This window comes from Pseudophryne corroboree, chromosome 6, assembly GCF_028390025.1.
Source record: "Pseudophryne corroboree isolate aPseCor3 chromosome 6, aPseCor3.hap2, whole genome shotgun sequence".
NCBI classification, from domain to species: Eukaryota; Metazoa; Chordata; class Amphibia; order Anura; family Myobatrachidae; genus Pseudophryne; species Pseudophryne corroboree.
Window position 1 is genome coordinate 193,466,348 of NC_086449.1, and position 23,556 is coordinate 193,489,903.

The 23,556-nt window shown below is 46.2% G+C and overlaps 1 protein-coding gene across 2 annotated transcripts in view; it reads right to left on the minus strand.

Annotated features, from left to right (window-relative positions):
- Nucleotides 1-23,556, minus strand: part of MAP2K5 (mitogen-activated protein kinase kinase 5) — a 270,085-nt gene that overhangs the window by 92,028 nt on the left and 154,501 nt on the right. For both annotated transcript variants that reach the window (XM_063925546.1, XM_063925547.1), the window contains exons 9-11: nucleotides 9,415-9,454; nucleotides 5,315-5,383; nucleotides 5,147-5,228 (exon numbers count right to left, since the gene is read on the minus strand). In XM_063925546.1, coding sequence (XP_063781616.1) covers nucleotides 5,147-5,228; nucleotides 5,315-5,383; nucleotides 9,415-9,454 — 191 coding nt within the window. The remainder of the gene's footprint in view (nucleotides 1-5,146; nucleotides 5,229-5,314; nucleotides 5,384-9,414; nucleotides 9,455-23,556) is intronic.

Consider the following 23,556-nt stretch of genomic DNA (forward strand, 5'->3'; position numbering starts at 1 on the left):
ACCTTTTTGGACAGACGCGTTAATGCCTTGTCCACCCTGGGCGAGGATTCCCAACGTATCCTGTCCTTTGCAGGGAAAGGATACGCCATAAGGATCCTCTTGGGAATCTGCAGTTTTTTGTCTGGAGTTTCCAAAGCTTTTTCAAACAAAAAGAGATGGAGGAAACGTTACCTCAGGTTTCTTCCCCTTAAGCATGTGTACCCTCGTGTCAGGAACAGAGGGGTCATCTGTAATATGCAAAACATCTTTTATTGCCACAATCATATAATGAATACTTTTGGTCACCTTAGGGTGCAACCTTGCCTCATCATAGTCGACACTGGAGTCAGAATCCGTGTCGGTATTAGTGTCTACTATTTGTGATAAGGGACGCTTTTGAGACCCTGACGGGCCCTGTGACCCAGCCAATTCCGCGGATTGACTCTCTGCTGTTTCCTTGGACTCAGCTTTGTCCATTCTCTTATGTAATAAGGTCACATTAGCATTTAAAATATTCCACATATCATACCAATCATGAGTCGGTGTTGCCGACGGAGACACCACAATCATCTGCTCCACCTCCTCCTTGGATGAGCCTTCCGCTTCAGACATGTCGACACACGCGTACCGACACCCTCACACACACAGGGATCTATCTATAAGGGGACAGGTCCCCAACAAGGCCCTTTGGAGAGACACAGAGAGAGTATGCCAGCACACACCCAGCGCCAACTGACACTGGAAACAATTCCCAGATATAGCTCTTTTATAATATGTCAATCGTGTAATACACTCACTGCGCCAAAATGTGCCCCCCCCCCCCCTCTTTTTCAGCCCTGTATCACCGTTCTGCAGGGGAGAGTCCGGGGAGACAGCTTCCTTCAGCACACTGTGGAGAAAATGGCGCTGGTTAGTGCTGTGCGACCAAGCTCCGCCCCCTCTAGTGGCGGGCTTCGGTCCCGCTCAAATTTACAAATAATGGCGGGGGTAAACATATTCACTGACTCCGCAACCCATATGTGTTTATCATGCCAAGAAAAGAAGTATATATTGCTGCCCAGGGCGCCCCCTCTGCGCCCTGCACCCATCAGTGCCTGCCGCGTGTGTAACGTGTGGGAGCAATGGCGCGCAGCGTTACCGCTGCGCGCTTACCTCAGTGAAGATCAGAAGTCTTCTGCCGCCTTAGACGTCTTCTTTCTTCTTATACTCACCCGGCTTCCATCTTCCGGCTCCGCGAGGAGGACGGCGGCGCGGCTCTGAGACGAACGGCAGGGGGATACCTGCGTTCCGATCCCTCTGGAGCTAATGGTGTCCAGTAGCCTAAGAAGCAGAGCCTATCATGTAAGTAGGTCTGCTTCTCTCTGCTCAGTCCCACGATGAAGGGAGCCTGTTGCCAGCAGTGCTCCCTGAAAATAATAAAAAACCTAACAAAATTTTTTTATCATAGAAACTCAGTAGAGCTCCCCTGTAGAGCACCCATTCTCCTCTGGGCACAGAATCTAACTGAGGTCTGTAGGAGGGGCATAGAGGGAGGAGCCAGTGCACACCCATACTAAAAGTTCTTTAGAGTGCCTATATCTCCTGCGGAGCCCGTCTATACCCCATGGTCCTTACGGAGTCCCCAGCATCCTCTAGGACGTAAGAGAAAGAAAAAAATACACACCAGCCCCGCTCCTGCTTCCCGTCCGCTGCTGCTGTCCTTCGTCTCGGCCGCCACTCCTCGGATCTATGGAAGAGACGTCATGACGTCTCTCCCATAGCGCCGCACACTGCACAGACACTAGAGGTCAATTATGACCTCTAGCATCTGAGGCCGCTCCCACAATGCCGTGCGGTGCGTGATGACATCAGGCGCATGCCACCAGTAGTGGCTCTTGCCCCGGCAGCAGCGCCCTCAGAACAGTGGCGCCCCGGGCAAAAAGCCTGCTTGCCCATGGCAAGAGCCGCTGACATCAGGCTTACTTACACACAAATACGCTTACACCCAGCTAGGTCATAAGCATAAGGAAGGTTTTCATTTTTTTTAACAAACACATCCTTACTCAGATTTATTCTCACACCACCACTTCCCTGCCCTTTCCGACCACGTGTCAGGAGGGACAAGTGGCAGATACGCATGTGGACATGGATATGAATGTTCAAGCAATACTTAAGGCTTATACAGTTCACAGTCATGAAAAACAAAGTATTCTCTATCAAATATGTGTTTTATACATATCATGACATAATTAGCAGTAATCTAATTCTCTCTGAATCCTAAAGTTTGATAACCTTGCGTAACAAAGAACACATTTGATAGAGAATACTTTGCTGTTCACGTCTGAACTGTGTAAGCCTTGAATTAATAACCTTCTGTATGAGTCTTTCAGTCTCTTACATCATATTTGAGGAATTATGACCCTCTTTTTTAGGTTCCTGACACAGTATCTCAATGTGAGTGGTTAATTCTTTTTCATCCATTCAGTTATAGATTTATTAGTAATCTTGGGATAATTATTTTGTTCCTAAGATCCAATGGGCTCAATCCAATAAACCCTGAAAGCGCAGGGGGCGAGTTGCTATTGTTGTGGCATTTAAACACTGCATCAGAACTCGCACCCCTCACGGCCCTATCTTACCCGGGATTTGCGGATTTTGCCCTATGGGGCTGCAAACAAAAATCTGCAGATTCAGAATTACAGTAAATGCGGCATAAAGCCACACTTACTCGCACCTGAGAGTAGACTGCGGATAATTAGATAGACCCCTATTTTGGCAAGGCTTCAGCTGTCAGATAGAATGTCTCATATTGTTCTCTAGGATACTCCAGTATATAATTTACAATGGGTTAAATATTTATAAAGCATGCAGGTCCTGAGGCTGCAACACCCCAAAACACCAACCCTCCACCACTTTGCTTGATGGTTGTTCTAATGTTTTGTGGCATTACATGGTGATGTGCTGGGTTTGGTTCTTGCCAAACAAAAATGTTCTGTAACAACTCTACTATGGTCTGTGTTTCATTCAGATTCAAATTTGAAAATGTAAGCCAGTCTGCAATGTTTATTTGAGAGAAAGGACTTCTTCTCCTGGCTTCCCTTCTATGAAAAACACGTACTTAGCCAGTCTTCTCATGACTTTTTGGTTCTTGGATAATCTTACAGTTTGATCTTCTGGTGGCATTTTCTGAGACGTCGCCTCCTGGGAATAACTGGAGTGGTTTTCAGTGCTTGATGTGTAAATTATCTATTTCTCAGTGCAGAATGATGGACTTCTAACTGTTTAGAGATGGAACTATAACTGTATCCAGACTAACAAGCAATCTGGCCTGAGATAACTGCAGATGCCTTTATACTGCTTGGTATGATGTTATTATAAACCTGAATGCATCAGACCAAACTGCCAAAGGACCATTTACATAATGACGTGAATGTGATTAACAGAACCTGGCTCAAATTATTATTTATTTATACAAGTTACACTATCAGTAAAAAGTTTTAACACCCCTCCCCCCCATTTTTCCAGTTCTTTTTATTGAAATGTATGCAGTTCAATGTACTCCGAAATGAAAGCATTTTACGAATGAACACTTAAAGATTAAAAAATCATAGAATTATTTTAACAAGATTTAATCTAAATGTTTGAGTCAATGTAGCCACAATTTGCAGATATTGCCGTTGAACACACATCTGGCATTCCTTTTACAATAAAATTCAAATAAGGGAGCAGATGTATTAAGCATGGAAAAGTAATAAAGCAGTGATAAGTGCAAGGTGAGAACGTACCAGCCAATCAGCTTCAATATGTAGATTGACAGGAGCTGATTGGCTGATGCGTTATCACCTTGCACTTATCCCTGCTTTATCACTTCTCCAGCTTAATACATCTGCCCCATTCTTCGGGAAGCTCTTCTGAACACTGATGCAGAAGTTCCCACAAATGTATTGTACTTGTAGGTTGTATGCTTTCACCTTTCTGTCCAGTTCATTCCAAACAAGCTTCGTGGGGTTTAAGTCTGTAGACTGTGCTGGTGATTTGCACCCTAATATATTGTTCCTTTTCTTGAGGGTAGTTCTAACAAGACCTGGAGGTATGTTTTGGCTTACTATTTTGTTGTAGGGTGAAGCCTTGACCAACTAGGTGTAGGCCAGAGGGTATTGCATGGCACTGGAAAATGCTGTGGTAGACCTTTTGGTTCAGGGTGCAGACTTGGGATCCATCAAAAGAGCCCCATACCATCACCCTTGCTCCTCCATGTTTTACAGTTGGTGTCACATGGGTCTATTTACTAAGCAGCAAGTTGTAAAGCTAAACATACATTTAACTTATTAAGTTTTCTGAACACCCCCATTGTTCCAGCTACAATTGCCACTTGCCAGCGTGTTTAAGGCCAAAATTTAAAAGGGCAATGCTCTGAATAGCAAAACATGAGGTGTTTTTGCAATCAAACTCCAAACACTGAGAAGCCATTTTTTAGCCTACTTGACAGCAAACAAAAACCCTGCGTGATGAACCAAAGTTTTAAACTTTCAGTCACTGCTCCATTAGACATTAATCTTGTCTACAGTAGTTCACCGATGGTGCTTCATGCCTTTATGTCATCGCTGCAAAACAGTTGCAGGTTCTTAATTCATTACTTGTTCCCAGAAAAAGGCCTGAAATTGACATTTTCGTTTTTCGCTATTCTAAACTTAAAAAAAAAACCTCTAGCAATTTACTGCTTACCAATGTACCACTGCAGGCGATTAAATGGACTTGATTTGGTTACATTTCAATAAAAACTGGAGGGGTCTAAAACCTTTCACTGGTAGGGTATATTTACTTTTCATAAGTTGGTCATTCATGTTCACCCATTTTGTTTCGACTTATTTGCCATAACAGATTGTTGCCAATATTTATCACATTTTAGGACTTGGTAAGAAATTATATGATTGTTAATTAAGCCATGGTTTATAAGCTCACATATTTGAAAGCCAATGTACTTTCTTTTTCATCTAACTATACTGAAGATCTGCTTTGCTTTGGATTTTGAACTGATTGGCTGTTCCTAAATTTTCTTTACTGAAGGAGTGACATGTTTTATATTGGATTGCTAGTTGTTCTCTTAATGTTGCTGCATACAGAAAGGCACCACACAAAGTTCTACATTGTATAACAGTAACCAGATTCATATCGCCTCTAAACTCACCATCCATATATTCCGTACAGATAGAAATCCGATTCTCCGCAAAAAACGCGCCATAAAAGCCGATTATGTATGGAGAGTCACACTGTAAACAAGAGGAAAGTGGCATTGTCAAAAAAAACTGTGTGTTGTGACAACAATTCCCAAAACAGTGGCGCCAAGCTCACGCACCTTGTACAGAATCTCCAGCTCTGACATAATCTGTCTCTGCAGCTCCACTGTAATGTCTAACGGAATGACCTACGGAGAACAGACACAAAACACTTGTCACTGATTGATATTGTGTGTTCAGCGTGCCACAGATAGCAGCGGCACACTCTGTCTCCAGCCCCCAAACAAGCAAAGACTTGTGCTCTCAAACTGGAACAAGTGTACCCTTCTCCAATTGCGCAGCTGTAAAATATATTAAGGAAGACATTGCGATAGAAGCATTACACAGCCCCACATCAAACTCTCAGTCTGCATGATAAAGGAGGACTTGATCTTAAAAGTAACAGCGACTGCCTATGTGCAAGCAAATTAACTGGAAACAGTGCTCAATGAACTGGAACATGACACATACATTTAATACCCAGGAAGTGTGCTTTGAAGAATCGTTTAGATATTATTTTATTCAAAATGTGTTCTTTCCACTAACCAAACATTTCAAGCATTGCTAGGACCTAAATGAAAATAGGAATTTCAATTCCGAAAATTGATAATCTAATATGTGTGGACGTATCTGTGTGTCCCTTTAGCAGTCTAGATGCTCCCCAAAAATTTTGCCAAAAATGTATTAAAATAAGTTTGTGCAATGGGGATGTGATCTTTACATTAAGAAGAATCAGCCAAGATTTGAGTTGGTATGTAAATTAACACACGATTATGTTTTATTACAATATTCATACACTAAAAGGTCACCAAAAAAAAAGAAACGCACTAAAGGCGGGTCAACGGGTGCATCACAGAATTGAGAGGTTGGAATCCAGAGCCATGTGGTAAAGCACAATAAAATCAAAAGTAAGGCTGGAGGAGAATAAATAAAGGATGTCTTACAAGTGTTTCAAAGGAAATTTCAGACCCGCTACACAGTGAAGCTGCTGGTTTTGCTACTTGTGTGCATTTGCTAAATCTTTTTCCACAGCCACAATCCCTGGAAATGATGCACCTGTAGCCTCTCTGCCACTTCCAGAAGCCATGGTGCCTGCCAGTCATATGCTGGAAATCTTCACCAGCACTGCAACTTACATACAGACGCCATAATGCTTTTCTGTGCTATACAGACATTACAGCACCTACTGACAACAAATTGGAGTGTGGATACATAATTGTCCTGTTGTTGGTTCCCTGCCGCTTGACGTTTATACAGAAGACCCCAAATCTCTATATAACACATAAAAGCCTGGGAGAGAATTGGCATCTATTTGAGTGACACTAGCAGGGGACAGGTGGCACTATTCTGTTAGAATAAGACAGCAATGGGATTGTGAAAAGCATCCATATAACCTAGGACAGCTCTTCCCTATAAGCTCATTATATTATAAACAGGCCTTGGTGACTGTTAATCAATTATGCACATATCATAATGTCACTCATCAAACACAGAGCCTCAGCACATATCATAAGCACCCACACAACCTGCCTGGGTATGATCTAGGCTTTTAGTGTGGACACTGTATTCCTTGCTGTGTAATGGAGTTCCCTCTGGCAATAACAGAAAAAAAATATACACCGAAAGTGTCTTGACGTGCTTCCTATACAATGCACTCGTATATCTGTGCAGCCGTCAGAACAGACATATAAATTAAGATTTATGTGTAGCAGGGGGAGGAATATAGACAGAGGATATGCGAAGGCATAAATTAAATTTCAGAAAGCTGGCATCAAAAGAAATAGAATAAGACGCAACCTGTTTCAATCACAAGCTTGCTTTAGGGTTATTTATAAACGCTCTGACTAATCCAGCTTGTAACTGTAATATAGAACTGCCAAGAGAAATTTAAAACACACTTCCCCAAATCAATAGTCATTTGCCAACTCCACTCACTTACATTTTTCAGCGCAGAAAAACTTGGGGAAAAAAAAATAATTTGCTGCTACATCATAGCAATTTTACTCAATTAAAGTGTGAGAGGCATTTAACCTGTGTCAGGTGCAGCCAAGGGAGGAACATACCCTGGGGACAGGTCAGACTGCTGTGTAAGTAGGGGAGGGGGGCTCACCCTCCCTTAGGAAATAGCCTGTTTATGTTATTTGAAGGGGTAGCAACAGAACAATGGTTAGAGAATGCTCTCAGATACTGTGGTTTTCTGCTATGGATCAGAACCACAAGTGCATAACTATTAGACAACATGCAGGTTACTGTTATATAGGCACATAGGATAATAATAATTCTTCCCAGGGGGAGATCTTGTTATGGTAACTCTGTAATCAGACAATTGAATCCCTGGATTTAAAATGAATTAGATAAAACTCAAGAGCTAATCTATATAATTAAGTATGAAGAAATCTCAATTGTGTATTGCATAGACAGATAATTAGCCTAGAGCTTGGCATCTATGTATAAAAACACTTAAAACTGTGATATTATGCTGATGAACAGTATATCATGTAATTGAGTAAATATAAAGGCTGGGCAGCAATGTTGGGCCTACATCATCGCGTGCGCGCTCTAAGTATCCTTTGAAGTGACATAGAATTTGACATGCTAAGTGATTTTATGTCAGTCCGTCTCCTTACCTGCGAGGGGCCAGGAGGCGAGCAGTCACATAAATGTGGGATCTCAGGTGCCAGTGATTCATTTATTTGTGGTGCTCTGTTTGAATTAGCAGCAAACTCTTACAATATACGTTCTAAGGAAAGCAATCTATCACAGGCTGTCAGAGCAGGCCTTGTGCAGAAACTGCGCCAGAGACAGAGAGCGACACAGCAAACATTGCAGGTCAAATTAGGCTGATGTTCAGTTTTAATTCACTTAATCACCAGCGACATAATTGTCTGCTACAGTAAGTAAACCACTGCAGGGCATAAGATGGGATTACACGTCCACGTGAAAAGGGTTATCCGCCTTCTCATCCCTCATATGCAGGAGGGGTGAGGAACACAGTGAGATACATGTTCTGTCTAGGCACACAGCTTCTCTAGCAAATTTGCAAGCATACCAAAAAGTGAGAGGACATTACATACAGGCTAAATATGATATGGGATTGGGGGGGGGGAGGAGCGCGGGCCGTTTAGGGAAAGTACATGCAATGACCATCCAACAACATTTTCATGCGCTGTAGGACTAGAAAGGCTCTTGCATGAAAATTCATATAAAAGTCACTCTCAATGAATTAAAGAGCAATTAAAAAAGAGATTGCGGTTAGGCAGCAGTTGGGTGGGGGGTTACACAATGGAAGAGTTCTACCTTTAAGCAGTGACCTTGTTCAGATTAGAACAACTGCTCATCCAGCAATGGTATATGATCAAGGGAAACATAAGCTATTGTCTGAGAAGCTGCAGAGACACGAGTGCAGTTCTTTAAGGGTCACAAAAACTGGGATGGTTTATATTTTGGCAATTTCAAATGTTGGCAAGTTGCTGAAATAAGACGGGGCATCTAGAAGTCACAAGCCAGACAGGGGCATAACTCCCACAGGCAATGGAGTCACCTGTCTTCGGGCTCCAAGCTCTGAAGGGGCACATGCATGTACAGAAGCACCTGTGTGGTTCACAGCAGGATCCAAGTGTGGCCGCTGCTCTTTCAGCAGAGCTCTGCTGCACAACCACCGCTGATGCTGTAGAGTAAATTGTCTCTGTCTCAGGAGACCTGCTAACCTTTCTAATAGGGGACAGGACAGCTCCTGCCTGGTACCGCTCAGCCTGCACTGCAACAAACTACGGTGCAGCCACCACTGCTGCTCGTTTATATAATGGGACTCGCTGGGGGGCCACCAAACTCCAGCTTGCCTCCTGGCATCTGGGATGAACTTACGCCCCTGAAGCCAGACATACACAACACAAGAGGGTCCTGGTTATTTCCTCCAAAACAGCTGACCGTACGGAACTAAAGGAATTTTGTATTGGCTACCAAAAGTGCATGTGCAGTTCCTTAATGTACAATGGCACCAACCTGACATATTATAATATACTTTGGTGTTTTTCTGTGTTTGTAGTTATGCATAGCGTACTGTATTTTTATTGTAGTTTATAGAACCAATGTGCTAGTATGCATCTGAGAATATAAATAAATTGGCTTTCATTTTATATAGGACAGGATTCTGGTATATAGAGAGACGTTCTCTTCATACCTTCACAGCCAGGATCTTCCCACTCGGAACGTGGTACGCTCTGTTAAAAGAAACATATATTAGTGTTAGGATTCATACTCGTTGGTGTCGGAGCATTAAAAACCTTGTACTATGTCCTTGTGCAACAAAGCATTAACAGGTCTCAAAGCTTCCCTACAGCATAGTGTACTCTGTACTTAAAGAGCATTCCCATAGAACACCACTGTATTTTACATACCATTAATACTTTTGCCTGCTTCAGGCAACATCACAATTGCAGCAAAATGAAGAAAACACTTATCAGGAAGTGTGAACAGGTACATTGGTTTATTTGTTTATTAACTATCACCTAGATCAAAAGCATATTTTATATGTCTTAAATTGTTAATGAAATGCTTAAAATGAGTGTCGGTGAAGAGGCCAGGTGGATGTGGCCCGCGTAGAATAATGGGCAAAAAAAAGGCGAGCATTCAAAAAAATGCAAATAAGATGGGAATGCTCCAATGGCGGATGTCTACCACTCCACATGGCTTTATTAATGGGACTAATGGGCAAAAAAAAGGCGAGCATTCAAAAAATAAGATTTTACTCACCGGTAAATCTATTTCTCGTAGTCCGTAGTGGATGCTGGGAACTCCGTAAGGACCATGGGGAATAGCGGGCTCCGAAGGAGGCTGGGCACTCTAGAAAGATTTCTGACTACCTGGTGTGCACTGGCTCCTCCCACTATGACCCTCCTCCAAGCCTCAGTTAGGACACTGTGCCCGGACGAGCGGACATAATAAGGAAGGATTTTGAATCCCGGGTAAGACTCATACCAGCCACACCAATCACACCGTATAACTCGTGATACTATACCCAGTTAACAGTATGAATATAACTGAGCCTCTCAACAGATGGCTCAACAATAACCCTTTAGTTAGGCAATAACTATATACAAGTATTGCAGACAATCCGCACTTGGGATGGGCGCCCAGCATCCACTACGGACTACGAGAAATAGATTTACCGGTGAGTAAAATCTTATTTTCTCTGACGTCCTAGTGGATGCTGGGAACTCCGTAAGGACCATGGGGATTATACCAAAGCTCCCAAACGGGCGGGAGAGTGCGGGTGACTCTGCAGCACCGAATGAGAGAACTCCAGGTCCTCCTCAGCCAGGGTATCAATTTTGTAGAATTTTGCAAACGTGTTTGCCCCTGACCAAGTAACAGCTCGGCAAAGTTGTAAAGCCGAGACCCCTCGGGCAGCCGCCCAAGATGAGCCCACCTTCCCTGTGGAATGGGCTTTCACTGATTTAAGATGCGGCGGTCCAGCCGCAGAATGCGCCTGCTGAATCGTGTCACAGATCCAGCGAGCGATAGTCTGCTTAGAAGCAGAAGCACCCAGCCTGTTGGGTGCATACAGGATAAATAGCGAGTCAATTTTCCTGACTCTAGCCGTCCTGGAAACATAATTTTTCAAGGCCCTGACTACGTCCAGTAACTTGGAATCCTCCAAGTCCCTAGTAGCCGCAGGCACCACAATAGGTTGGTTCAAGTGAAAAGCTGATACCACCTTAGGGAGAAACTGGGGACGAGTCCTCAATTCTGCCCTATCCATATGGAAAATCAGATAAGGACTTTTATATGACAAAGCCGCCAATTCTGATACACGCCTGGCCGAAACCAAGGCCAATAACTTGACCACTTTCAACGTGAGATATTTTAGATCCACGGTTTTTAGTGGTTCAAACCAATGTGATTTTAAGAAACTCAACACCACGTTGAGATCCCAAGGTGCCACTGGAGGCACAACCGGGGGCTGAATATGCAGCACTCCTTTTACAATGTCTGAACTTCAGGTACTGAAGCTAATGCTTTCTGGAAGAAAATCGACAGAGCCGAGATCTGTATCTTAATGGAGCCTAATTTTAGGCCCATAGACACTCCTGCTTGTAGGAAATGCAGAAATCGACCTAGTTGAAATTCCTCTGTTGGGGCCTTTTTTGGCCTCACACCAAGCAACATATTTCCGCCATATGCGGTGATAATGTTTTGCAGTTACATCTTTCCTGGCTTGAATCAGCGTAGGAATGACTTCCTCCGGAATGCCCTTTTCCTTTAGGATCCGGCGTTCAATCGCCATGCCATCAAAACGTAGCCGCGGTAAGTCTTGGAACAGACAGGGCCCCTGCTGCAGCAGGTCCTGTCTGAGCGGCAGAGGCCATGGGTCCTCTGATATATTTTCTTGAAGTTCTGGGTACCAGGCTCTTCTTGGCCAATCCGGAACCACGAGTATCGTTCTTACTCCTCGCCTTCTTATTATTCTCAGTACCTTTGGTATGAGAGGCAGAGGGGGGAACACATAAAACGACTGGTACACCCACGGTGTTACCAGAGCGTCCACAGCTATCGCCTGAAGGTCCCTTGACCTGGCGCAATATCTTTTATAGCTTTTTGTTGAGGCGGGACGCCTTCATGTCCACCTGTGGCCTTTCCCAATGGTGTACAATCCTTTGGAAGACTTCTGGATGAAGTCCCCACACTCTTGGGTGGAAGTCGTGTCTGCTGAGAAGATCTGCTTCCCAGTTGTCCACTCCGGGAATGAACACTGCTGACAGTGCTAACACATGATTTTCCGCCCATCGGAGAATCCTTGTGGCTTCTGCCATCGCCATCCTGCTTCTTGTGCCGCCCGGTTGGTTTACATGGGCGACTGCCGTGATGTTGCCTGATTGGATCAGTACCGGCTGGTTTTGAAGCAGAGGCCTTGCCTGACTCAGGGCATTGTAAATGGCCCTCTGTTCCAGAATATTTATGTAGGGAAGTCACCTGACTTGACCAAAGTCCCTGGAAGTTTCTTCCCTGTGTGACTGCCCCCCAGCCTCAAAGGCTGGCATCCATGGTCACTAGGACCTAGTCCTGTATGTCGAACCTGCGGCCCTCTTGAAGATGGGCACTCTGCAGCCACTACAGTAGAGATACCCTGGTCCTTGGAGACAGGGTTATCAGCCTAATGCATCTTGAAGATGCGACCCGGACCACTTGTCTAACAGGTCCCCCTGAAAAGTTCTTGCATGGAACCTGCCGAATGGGATTGCTTCGTAGGAAGCTATCATTTTTCCCAGGACTCGCGTGCAATGATGCACCGATAACTGTTTTGGCTTCAGGAGGTCTCTGACTAGAGATGACAGCTCCTTGGCTTTCTCCTCCGGGAGAAACACTTATTTCTGGTCTGTGTCCAGAACCATCCCCAGGAACAGTAGACGTGTCGTAGGAACCAGCTGTGACTCTGGACTGTTTAGAATCCAACCGTGCTGTTGTAGCACTTTCCAAAATAGTGCTACCCCGACTAGCAACTGCTCCTTGGACCTCGCCCTTATAAGGAGATTGTCCAAGTACGGGATAATTAAAAATCCCCTTTTTCGAAGGAGTATCATCATTCCGGCCATTACCTTGGTAACACCCTCGGTGCCATGTACAGTCCAAACGGCAGAGTCTGGACTTGGTAATGGTAATCCTGTACCACAAATCTGAGGTACTCCTGACGAGGATAGTAAATAGGGACATGCAGGTAAGCATCCTTGATGTCCCGGGATACCATGTAATCCCCCTCGTCCAGGCTTGCAATAACCGCCCTGAGCGATTCCATCTTGAACTTGAATTGCATGTGTTCAAGGATTTTAAATATAAAGAAGGGTCACACCGAACCATGCGGTTTCGGTACCCCAAACCGTGTGGAATAGTAACCCCGTCCTTGTTGAAGTAGGGGCACCTTAAGTATTAGCTGCTGGGAATACAGCTTATTAATTGCCTCTAGCACAGCCTCCCTGCCTGAGGGAGTTGTCGGCAAGGCATATTTGAGGAAACGGCGGGGGGAAGACATCTCGAATTCCAGCTTGTACCCCTGAAATACTACTTGAATGAAACAGGGATCCACCTGTGAGCGAGCCCACTGATCGCTGAAATTTTTGAGACGGCCCCCCACCCTACCTGGCTACACCTGTGGAGCCCCCGCGTCATGCTGTGGACTCAGAGGAAGCGAGAGAAGAATTATGATTCTGGGAACAGGCTGACTGGTGCAGCTTTTTCCCTCTTCCCTTGTCTTTGTACAGAAAGGAAGCGCCTTTGACCCGCTTGCTTTTCTGAAGCCGAAAGGACTGTACCTGATAATACAGTGCTTTCTTAGTCTGTGAGGAAAACTGAGGTAAAAATATTTCTTCCCAACTGTTGCTGCGGATACGAGGTCCCAGAGACCATCCCCAAATAATTCCTCACCCTTATAAGGCAGAATCTCTATGCGCCTTTTAAGGTCAGCATCACCTGTCCAGTGACAGGTCTCTAATACCCTCCTGACAGAATGGACATTACATTCATTTTGGATGCCAGCCGGCAAAATATCCCTCTGTGCATCCCTCATATATAAGACGACGTCTTTAATATGTTCTCATGTTAGCAAACTAGTATGTTTGACAGGGTCACCGACCACGCTGCAGCAGCACGCTCTGCAGGTTTCAGTCTAGTACCTGAGTGTGTAAATACAGACTTCAGGATAGCCTCCTGCTTTTTATCAACAGGTACCTTCAAAGTGGCCGTTCCTAAAACGGCAGTGCCACCTATTTTGACAACCGTGTGAGCGCCTTATCCACCCTAGGGGATATCTCCCAGCGTAACTTATCCTCTGGCGGGAAAAGGTACGCCATCAGTAACTTTTTAGAAATGACCAGTTTCTTATCAGGGGGAACCCACGCTTTTCACACACTTCATTCATTCATCTGATGGGGGAACAAAACACTGCCTGCTTTTTCTCCCCAAACATAAAAACCCATTTTTAGAGGTTAATGTCAGAAATGTGTAACACATTTTTTTTTTTTTTTTATTGCCGGGATCAAGTCACGGATGTTCCTAGTGGATTGTGTATATGTCTCAACCTTGTCGACACTGGAGTCAGACTCCGTGTCGACATCTGTGTCTGCCATCTGAATGAGCGGGCGTTTTTGAGCCCCTGATGGCCTTTGAGACGCCTGGGCAGGCACGGGCTGAGAAGCCGGCTGTCCCACAGCTGTTACGTCATCCACCCTTTTATGTAAGGAGTTGACACTGTCGGTTAATACCTTTTACCTAACCATCCACTCTGGTGTCGGCCCCACAGGGGGCGACATCACATTTATCGGCATCTGCTCCGTCACTATATAAGCCTCCTCCTCAAACATGTCGACACAGCTGTACCGACACACCGCACACACACAGGGAATGCTCTGACTGAGGACAGGACCCACAAAGCCCTTTGGGGAGACAGAGAGAGAGAGTATGCCAGCACACACCAGAGCGCTATATAATGTGGGGATTAACACTATAACTGAGTGAATTTTCCCCCATAGCTGCTTGTATATACAATATTGCGCATAAATTTAGTGCCCCCCCTCTCTTTTTAACCCTTTGAGCCTGAAAACTACAGGGGAGAGCCTGGGGAGCTTTCTTCCAGCTGCACTGTGAAGAGAAAATGGCGCCAGTGTGTCTGAGGGAGATAGCTCCGCCCCTTTTCCGCGGCCTTTTCTCCCGCTTTTTTCTGGATTCTGGCAGGGGTATTTACCACATATATAGCCTCTGGGGCTATATATTGTGGTATTTTTGCCAGCCAAGGTGTTTTTATTGCTGCTCAGGGCGCCCCCCCCCAAGCGCCCTGCACCCTCAGTGACCGGAGTGTGAAGTGTGTATGAGGAGCAATGGCGCACAGCTGCAGTGCTGTGCGCTACCTTGGTGAAGACTGATGTCTTCTGCCGCCGTTTTTCCGGACCTCTTCTTGCTTCTGGCTCTGTAAGGGGGACGGCGGCGCGGCTCCGGGACCGAACACCAAGGACTGGGCCTGCGGTCGATCCCTCTGGAGCTAATGGTGTCCAGTAGCCTAAGAAGCCCAATCCGGCTGCAAGCAGGCGAGTTCGCTTCTTCTCCCCTTAGTCCCTCGCTGCAGTGAGCCTGTTGCCAGCAGGTCTCACTGAAAATAAAAAACCTAAATCTATACTTTCTTTCTAAGGGCTCTGGAGAGCCCCTAGTGAGCATCCAACCTCGGCCGGGCACAAGATCTAACTGAGGCTTGGAGGAGGGTCATAGTGGGAGGAGCCAGTGCACACCAGGTAGTCATAAATCTTTCTAGAGTGCCCAGCCTCCTTCGGAGCCCGCTATTCCCCATGGTCCTTACGGAGTTCCCAGCATCCACTAGGACGTCAGAGAAAATGCAAATAAGATGGGAATGCAGAGTTATTCCAGCACTATAAGGATTGTAACAAAGTATGCAAAAAAGAAAAAAGAGCGGCTAAAGTAGAAACTGAAAAGCTGAAAAGCAAATCAAACCCCCACATTTTTTAAAAATAAATCAATAGCAAAAGATTAAAGAAGGAGAGTATAGGCCCTTTAAAGGACAAGCTGGGAGTCTTAATCAAAAACGATAATTACATTGCGTATAAATTAAATTCGTTTTTCTCATCGGTATTCACACGAGGACCAGATGAAAGGATTAACACGCAATCTCAACAAAGATAATGTCTCACTGCTAAGTACTTATTTAAGTGAGGAGGTAGTCTGTGACCGATTAAAAAAAATTAAGATTAATATGTCACCTGGTCCTGATGGAATTCACCCAAGTGTTCTCATGGAGCTTCACTCTGAACTAGCAAGACCGCTATTTTTGATCTTCAATGACTCACTTACATCAGGCATGGTTCCCAAAGACTAGCATATAGCGGAAGTAGTGCCGATATTCAAAAAGGGAAGTAAAGCCGAACCAGGTAATTATAGACCAGTTAGACTTACATCTATAGTGGGGAAAGTACTGGAAGGTATTCTAAGGGATAGTATACAGAAATTCATTGAAGCCAATAAGGTTCTTAATAGGAACCAACATGAATTTGTGAAGGATATAACATATCAAACAAACTTACTAGATTTTTATGAAATGGTTAGTGCAAACCTTGATCAGGGTAAGGAGGTGGATGTAAACTTTTTAGACTTTGCTAAAGCGTTCGACACAGTACCACACATGAGATTTATCTATAAGTTACAAGAACTAGGGCTAGGGAGCACAATATGCACTTGGGTCAGAAATTGGTTAGATAATAGGAAGCAGCACGTTGTGGTAAATGGAACTTTTTCATATTGGACTGAAGTACTAAGTGGTGTGCCACAAGGGTCTGTACTTGGACCACTATTGTTCAACATCTTCATTAACGATCTAGCAGTAGATCTAAAGAGCATGGTGTAAATTTTTGCAGACGATACCAAATTGTGTAAGGTTATAAAAAAGGAGGGAGATGCTAAGTCTCTTCAGAATGACTTAAACTGGAAGCATGGGCAGCAAAATGGAAAATGGGCTTCAATACAGACAAGTGTAAGGTAATGCACTTTGGTAGCAAGAACAAAAATAACACCTACGTACTAAATGGGGTAAAATTAGGATTCTAATTGCCTACCGGTAAATCCTTTTCTAGTAGTCCACGAGGGACATTGGGGAGACTTAGTACGATGGGGTGTAGATGGGGTCCAAAGGAACCGATGCACTTTAAATTTCTCCACTGGGTGTGCTGGCTCCTCCCCTCTATGCCCCATCCCACAGGCAGTAATAGGTAAAACAGTGCCCGAAGGAGAAAGGACATACATGAGAGAAGGAACATAACAACAATGGGGCTATTTCAGACCTGATCGGCATGTTTGCACAACAGTGATCATGTCTGAACTGCGCATGCGCCGGTGCCGCAGTGCACCAGCGCATGCCAGACAGCCGACGGCTGTCTTAGCCCTACGATTGCCTCTGCCTGATTGACAGGCAGAGGCAGTCGCAGGGTGGGAGGGGACGGGCCGGCGGCATTTGCCCGCCGTTTAGGGGGCGCGGTCTGTGCAACGCAGGCGTGCTGGACTGTTGGGAGGCCGGGCCGCGGCGGCTGCGTGACGTCACACGAAGCCGCTGTGACCCGGGCAGCGACGAGAAGCTCCCTGCCAGCGTGCAGGAGCTGCCGTTGTGCGATGCTTTTGTACCTGTGCGACGGAGCAGGGACTGACATGCAGGGCGGACTAGCCCTGTGCGGGGCGTCCCCCCACATGTCAGGGAAGCTGATCGAAGGTGTGCTAAATTTAGCACATCTACGATCAGGTCTGAATCAACCCCAATGAATGGTGAGATTTATACACCAGCACACCACGAACATAAAACAACCAGCAACGGCTGGTAACCAAAGCAACAGCTGAACAGGTAACTATATCCTATTTTCTTTACCATTCATAAGGGATATTGGGAAGACTTAGTATGATGGGGACGTCCCAAAGCTTTCAGAACGGGTGGGAACTTGCGGAAACTGCTGCAGCACCGCCTGCCCAAACTGGTTATCCTCTATGGTCAGGGTATCAAACTTGTAGAACTTAACAAAAGCGTTCTTCCCCGACCACGTAGCAGCTCGGGATAATTGCAAGGCCGAGACTCCACGGGGAGCCGCCAAGGAAGAGCCCACTGAACTTGATGGAACCACAATAGGTTGATTCAGGTGGAACGCAGAGACAACCTTCGGCATGAACTGCTGTCTAGTCCTGAGCTCCGCTCTGTCCTCGTAAAAGACTAAGTGGGTCATTCCGAGTTGATCGCTCGCTGACGTTTTCGCAGCGCAGCGATCTGGTAAAAAAATAAGAATTTACTTACCGATAATTCTATTTCTCATAGTCCGTAGTGGATGCTGGGAACTCCGTAAGGACCATGGGGAATAGCGGCTCCGCAGGAGACTGGGCACAAAAAGTAAAAGCTTTAGACTAGCTGGTGTGCACTGGCTCCTCCCCCTATGACCCTCCTCCAAGCCTCAGTTAAGATACTGTGCCCGGACGAGCGTACATAATAAGGAAGGATCTTGAATCCCGGGTAAGACTCATACCAGCCACACCAATCACACCGTACAACTCGTGATCTGAACCCAGTTAACAGTATGATAACCGTAGGAGCCTCTGAAAAGATGGCTTCCAACAATAAACAACCCGATTTGTTTGTAACAATAACTATATACAAGTATTGCAGACAATCCGCACTTGGGATGGGCGCCCAGCATCCACTACGGACTATGAGAAAAAGAATTATCGGTAAGTAAATTCTTATTTTCTCTGACGTCCTAGTGGATGCTGGGAACTCCGTAAGGACCATGGGGATTATACCAAAGCTCCCAAACGGGCGGGAGAGTGCGGATGACTCTGCAGCACCGAATGAGAGAACTCCAGGTCCTCCTCAGCCAGGGTATCAAATTTGTAGAATTTAGCAAACGTGTTTGCCCCTGACCAAGTAGCTGCTCGGCAAAGTTGTAAAGCCGAGACCCCTCGGGCAGCCGCCCAAGATGAGCCCACCTTCCTTGTGGAATGGGCTTTTACAGATTTTGGCTGTGGCAGGCCTGCCACAGAATGTGCAAGCTGAATTGTACTACAAATCCAACGAGCAATAGTCTGCTTAGAAGCAGGAGCACCCAGCTTGTTGGGTGCATACAGGATAAACAGCGAGTCAGATTTCCTGACTCCAGCCGTCCTGGAAACATATATTTTCAGGGCCCTGACTACGTCCAGCAACTTGGAGTCCTCCAAGTCCCTAGTAGCCACAGGTACCACAATAGGTTGATTCATGTGAAACGCTGAAACCACCTTAGGGAGAAATTGAGGACGAGTCCTCAATTCCGCCCTATCCGAATGAAATATCAGGTAAGGGCTTTTATAGGATAAAGCCGCCAATTCTGATACGCGCCTGGCTGAAGCCAGGGCCAACAGCATTACCACTTTCCATGTGAGATATTTCAAATCCACTGTGGCAAGTGGTTCAAACCAATGTGATTTTAGGAACCCTAAAACTACATTGAGATCCCAAGGTGCCACTGGAGGCACAAAAGGAGGCTGTATATGCAGTACCCCTTTGACAAACGTCTGAACTTCAGGCACTGAAGCCAGTTCTTTCTGGAAGAAGATCGACAGGGCCGAAATTTGAACCTTAATGGATCCTAATTTTAGGCCCATAGACAATCCTGCTTGCAGGAAATGTAGGAAACGACCCAGTTGAAATTCCTCCGTAGGGGCCTTCTTGGCCTCACACCACGCAACATATTTTCGCCAAATGCGATGATAATGTTTTGCAGTTACATCCTTCCTGGCCTTGATCAGGGTAGGGATGACTTCATCTGGAATGCCTTTTTCCTTCAGGATCCGGCGTTCAACCGCCATGCCGTCAAACGCAGCCGCGGTAAGTCTTGGAACAGACAAGGTCCCTGCTGGAGCAGGTCCTTCCTTAGAGGTAGAGGCCACGGGTCCTCCGTGAGCATCTCTTGCAGCTCCGGGTACCAAGTTCTTCTTGGCCAATCCGGAGCCACGAGTATCGTTCTTACTCCTCTCCTTCTTATGATTCTCAGTACTTTTGGTATGAGAGGAAGAGGAGGGAACACATATACCGACTGGAACACCCACGGAGTTACCAGAGCGTCCACCGCTATTGCCTGAGGGTCCCTTGACCTGGCGCAATATCTGTCCAGTTTCTTGTTGAGACGGGACGCCATCATGTCCACCTTTGGTTTTTCTCAACGGTTTACAATCACTTGGAAGACTTCTGGATGAAGTCCCCACTCCCCCGGGTGGAGGTCGTGTCTGCTGAGGAAGTCTGCTTCCCAGTTGTCCACTCCCGGAATGAACACTGCTGACAGTGCTATCACATGATTTTCCGCCCAGCGGAGAATCCTTGCAGCTTCTGCCATTGCCCTCCTGCTTCTTGTGCCGCCCTGTCTGTTTACGTGGGCGACAGCCGTGATGTTGTCCGACTGGATCAATACCGGTTGACCCTGAAGCAGAGGCCTTGCTTGACTTAGGGCATTGTAAATGGCCCTTAGCTCTAGGATATTTATGTGAAGAGACGTTTCCATGCTTGACCACAAGCCCTGGAAATTTCTTCCCTGTGTGACTGCTCTCCAGCCTCTCAGGCTGTCATCCGTGGTTACCAGCATCCAATCCTGAATGCCGAATCTGCGGCCCTCTAGACGATGAGCCTTCTGTAACCACCACAGGAGAGATACCCTTGTCCTTGGAGATAGGGTTATCCGCTGATGCATCTGAAGATGCGATCCGGACCATTTGTCCAGCAGATCCCACTGAAAAGTTCTTGCATGGAATCTTCCGAATGGAATCGCTTCGTAAGAAGCCACCATTTTTCCCAGGACTCTCGTGCACTGATGCACTGACACTTGTCCTGGTTTTAGGAGGTTCCTGACTAGCTCGGATAACTCCCTGGCCTTCTCCTCCGGGAGAAACACCTTTTTCTGGACTGTGTCCAGAATCATCCCTAGGAACAGTAGACGTGTTGTTGGAATCAGCTGTGATTTTGGGATATTTAGAATCCACCCGTGCTGACGTAGCACTACCTGAGATAGTGCTACTCCGACCTCTAACTGTTCCCTGGACCTTGCCCTTATCAGGAGATCGTCCAAGTAAGGGATAATTAATACGCCTTTTCTTCGAAGAAGAATCATCATTTCGGCCATTACCTTGGTAAAGACCCGTGGTGCCGTGGACAATCCAAACGGCAGCGTCTGAAACTGATAATGACAGTTTTGTATCACAAACCTGAGGTACCCTTGGTGAGAAGGGTAGATTGGGACATGGAGATAAGCACCCTTGATGTCTAGAGATACCATATAGTCCCCTTCTTCCAGGTTCGCTATCACTGCTCTGAGTGACTCCATCTTGAATTTGAACCTTTTTATGTAAGTGTTCAAAGATTTTAGATTTAAAATTGGTCTCACCGAGCCGTCCGGCTTCGGTACCACAAACAGCGTGGAATAATACCCCTTTCCCTGTTGTAGGAGGGGTACCTTGATTATCACCTGCTGGGAATACAGCTTGTGAATAGCTTCCAATACTGCCTCCCTGTCGGAGGGAGACGTTGGTAGAGCAGACTTCAGGAACCGGCGAGGGGGAGACGTCTCGAATTCCAATTTGTACCCCTGTGATACTACCTGCAGGATCCAGGGGTCCACTTGCGAGTGAGCCCACTGCGCGCTGAAATTCTTGAGACGGCCCCCCACCGTGCCAGAGTCTGCTTGCAGAGCCCCAGCGTCATTGGAAAGAGCGGCCTTTTTCCCTCTTGCCCTTATAGGGACGAAAGGACTGGGTTTGAAAAGACGGTGTCTTTTTCTGCTGAGAGGTGACTTGGGGTAAAAAGGTGGATTTTCCAGCCGTTGCTGTGGCCACCAGGTCCGATAGACCGACCCCAAATAACTCCTCCCCTTTATACGGCAATACTTCCATATGTCGTTTGGAATCCGCATCACCTGACCACTGTCGCGTCCATAACGTTCTTCTGGCAGAAATGGACATCGCACTTACTCTAGATGCCAGGGTGCAAATATCCCTCTGTGCATCTCGCATATATAGTAATGCATCCTTTAAATGCTCTATAGTTAATAATATACTGTCCCTATCCAGGGTATCAATATTTTCAGTCAGGGAATCCGACCAAGCCACTCCAGCGCTGCACATCCAGGCTGAGGCGATCGCTGGTCGCAGTATAACACCGGTATGTGTGTATATACCTTTTAAGATATTTTCCAGCCTTCTATCAGCTGGTTCCTTGAGAGCGGCCGTATCAGGAGACGGTAACGCCACTTGTTTTGATAAGCGTGTGAGCGCCTTATCTACCCTAGGGGGTGTTTCCCAACGTGCCCTAACCTCTGGCGGGAAAGGGTATAGTGCCAATAATTTATTAGAAACCAGCAGTTTTTTATCGGGGGAAACCCACGCTTTATCACACACCTCATTTAATTCATCTGACTCAGGAAAAAACACTGGTAGTTTTTTCACACCCCACATAATACCCTTTTTTGTGGTACTTGTAGTGTCAGAAATGTTCAATGCCTCCTTCATTGCCGTGATCATGTAACGTGTGGCCCTACTGGACATTACGTTTGTCTCGTCACCGTCGACACTGGATTCAGTATCCGTGTCAGGGTCTGTGTCGACCATCTGAGGTAACGGGCGTTTTAGCGCCCCTGACGGTGTCTGAGACGCCTGAACAGGCACTAATTGATTTGTCGGCTGTCTCATGTCGTCAACAGTTTTTTGCAAAGTGCTGACATTGTCACGTAATTCTTTAATTACTACCATCCAGTCAGGTGTCGACTCCCTAGGGGGTGACATCACTAACACAGGCAATTGCTCTGCTTCCACATCATTTTCCTCCTCATACATGTCGACACAATCGTACCGACACCCAGCACACACACAGGGAATGCTCTGATAGAGGACAGGACCCCACTAGCCCTTTGGGGAGACAGAGGGAGAGTTTGCCAGCACACACCAGAGCGCTATATATATACAGGGATAACCTTATATAAGTGTTACTCCCTGTTATAGCTGCTGTATTTATATATTAGCTGCCAATAGTGCCCCCCTCTCTGTTTTACCCTGTTTCTGTAGTGCAGGACTGCAGGGGAGAGTCAGGGAGCCGTCCTTCCAGCGGAGCTGTGAAAGAAAATGGCGCTTGTGTGCTGAGGAGAAAGGCTCCGCCCCCTTCACGGCGGCCTTTTCTCCCGCTTTTTTCAGGAAACTGGCAGGGGATAAATGCATCCATATAGCCCAGGAGCTATATATGATGCATTTTTTTTAGCCATATAAGGTTTTTATATCGTTTTTATTGCGTCTCAGGGCGCTCCCCCCCAGCGCCCTGCACCCTCAGTGACCGGAGTGTGAAGTGTGCTGAGAGCAATGGCGCACAGCTGCAGTGCTGTGCGCTACCTTATTTGAAGACAGGAACGTCTTCTGCCGCCGCTTTCTCCGGACCTCTTCGCTCTTCTGGCTCTGTAAGGGGGCCGGCGGCGCGGCTCCGGGACCCATCCAGGCTGAACCTGTGATCGTCCCTCTGGAGCTAATGTCCAGTAGCCAAGAAGCCCAATCCACTCTGCAGTCAGGTGAGTTCGCTTCTTCTCCCCTTAGTCCCACGATGCAGTGAGCCTGTTGCCAGCAGGACTCACTGAAAATAAAAAACCTATTTAAACTTTTACTTCTAAGCAGCTCAGGAGAGCCACCTAGCTTGCACCCTTCTCGTTCGGGCACAAAAATCTAACTGAGGTTTGGAGGAGGGTCATAGGGGGAGGAGCCAGTGAACACCAGCTAGTCTAAAGCTTTTACTTTTTGT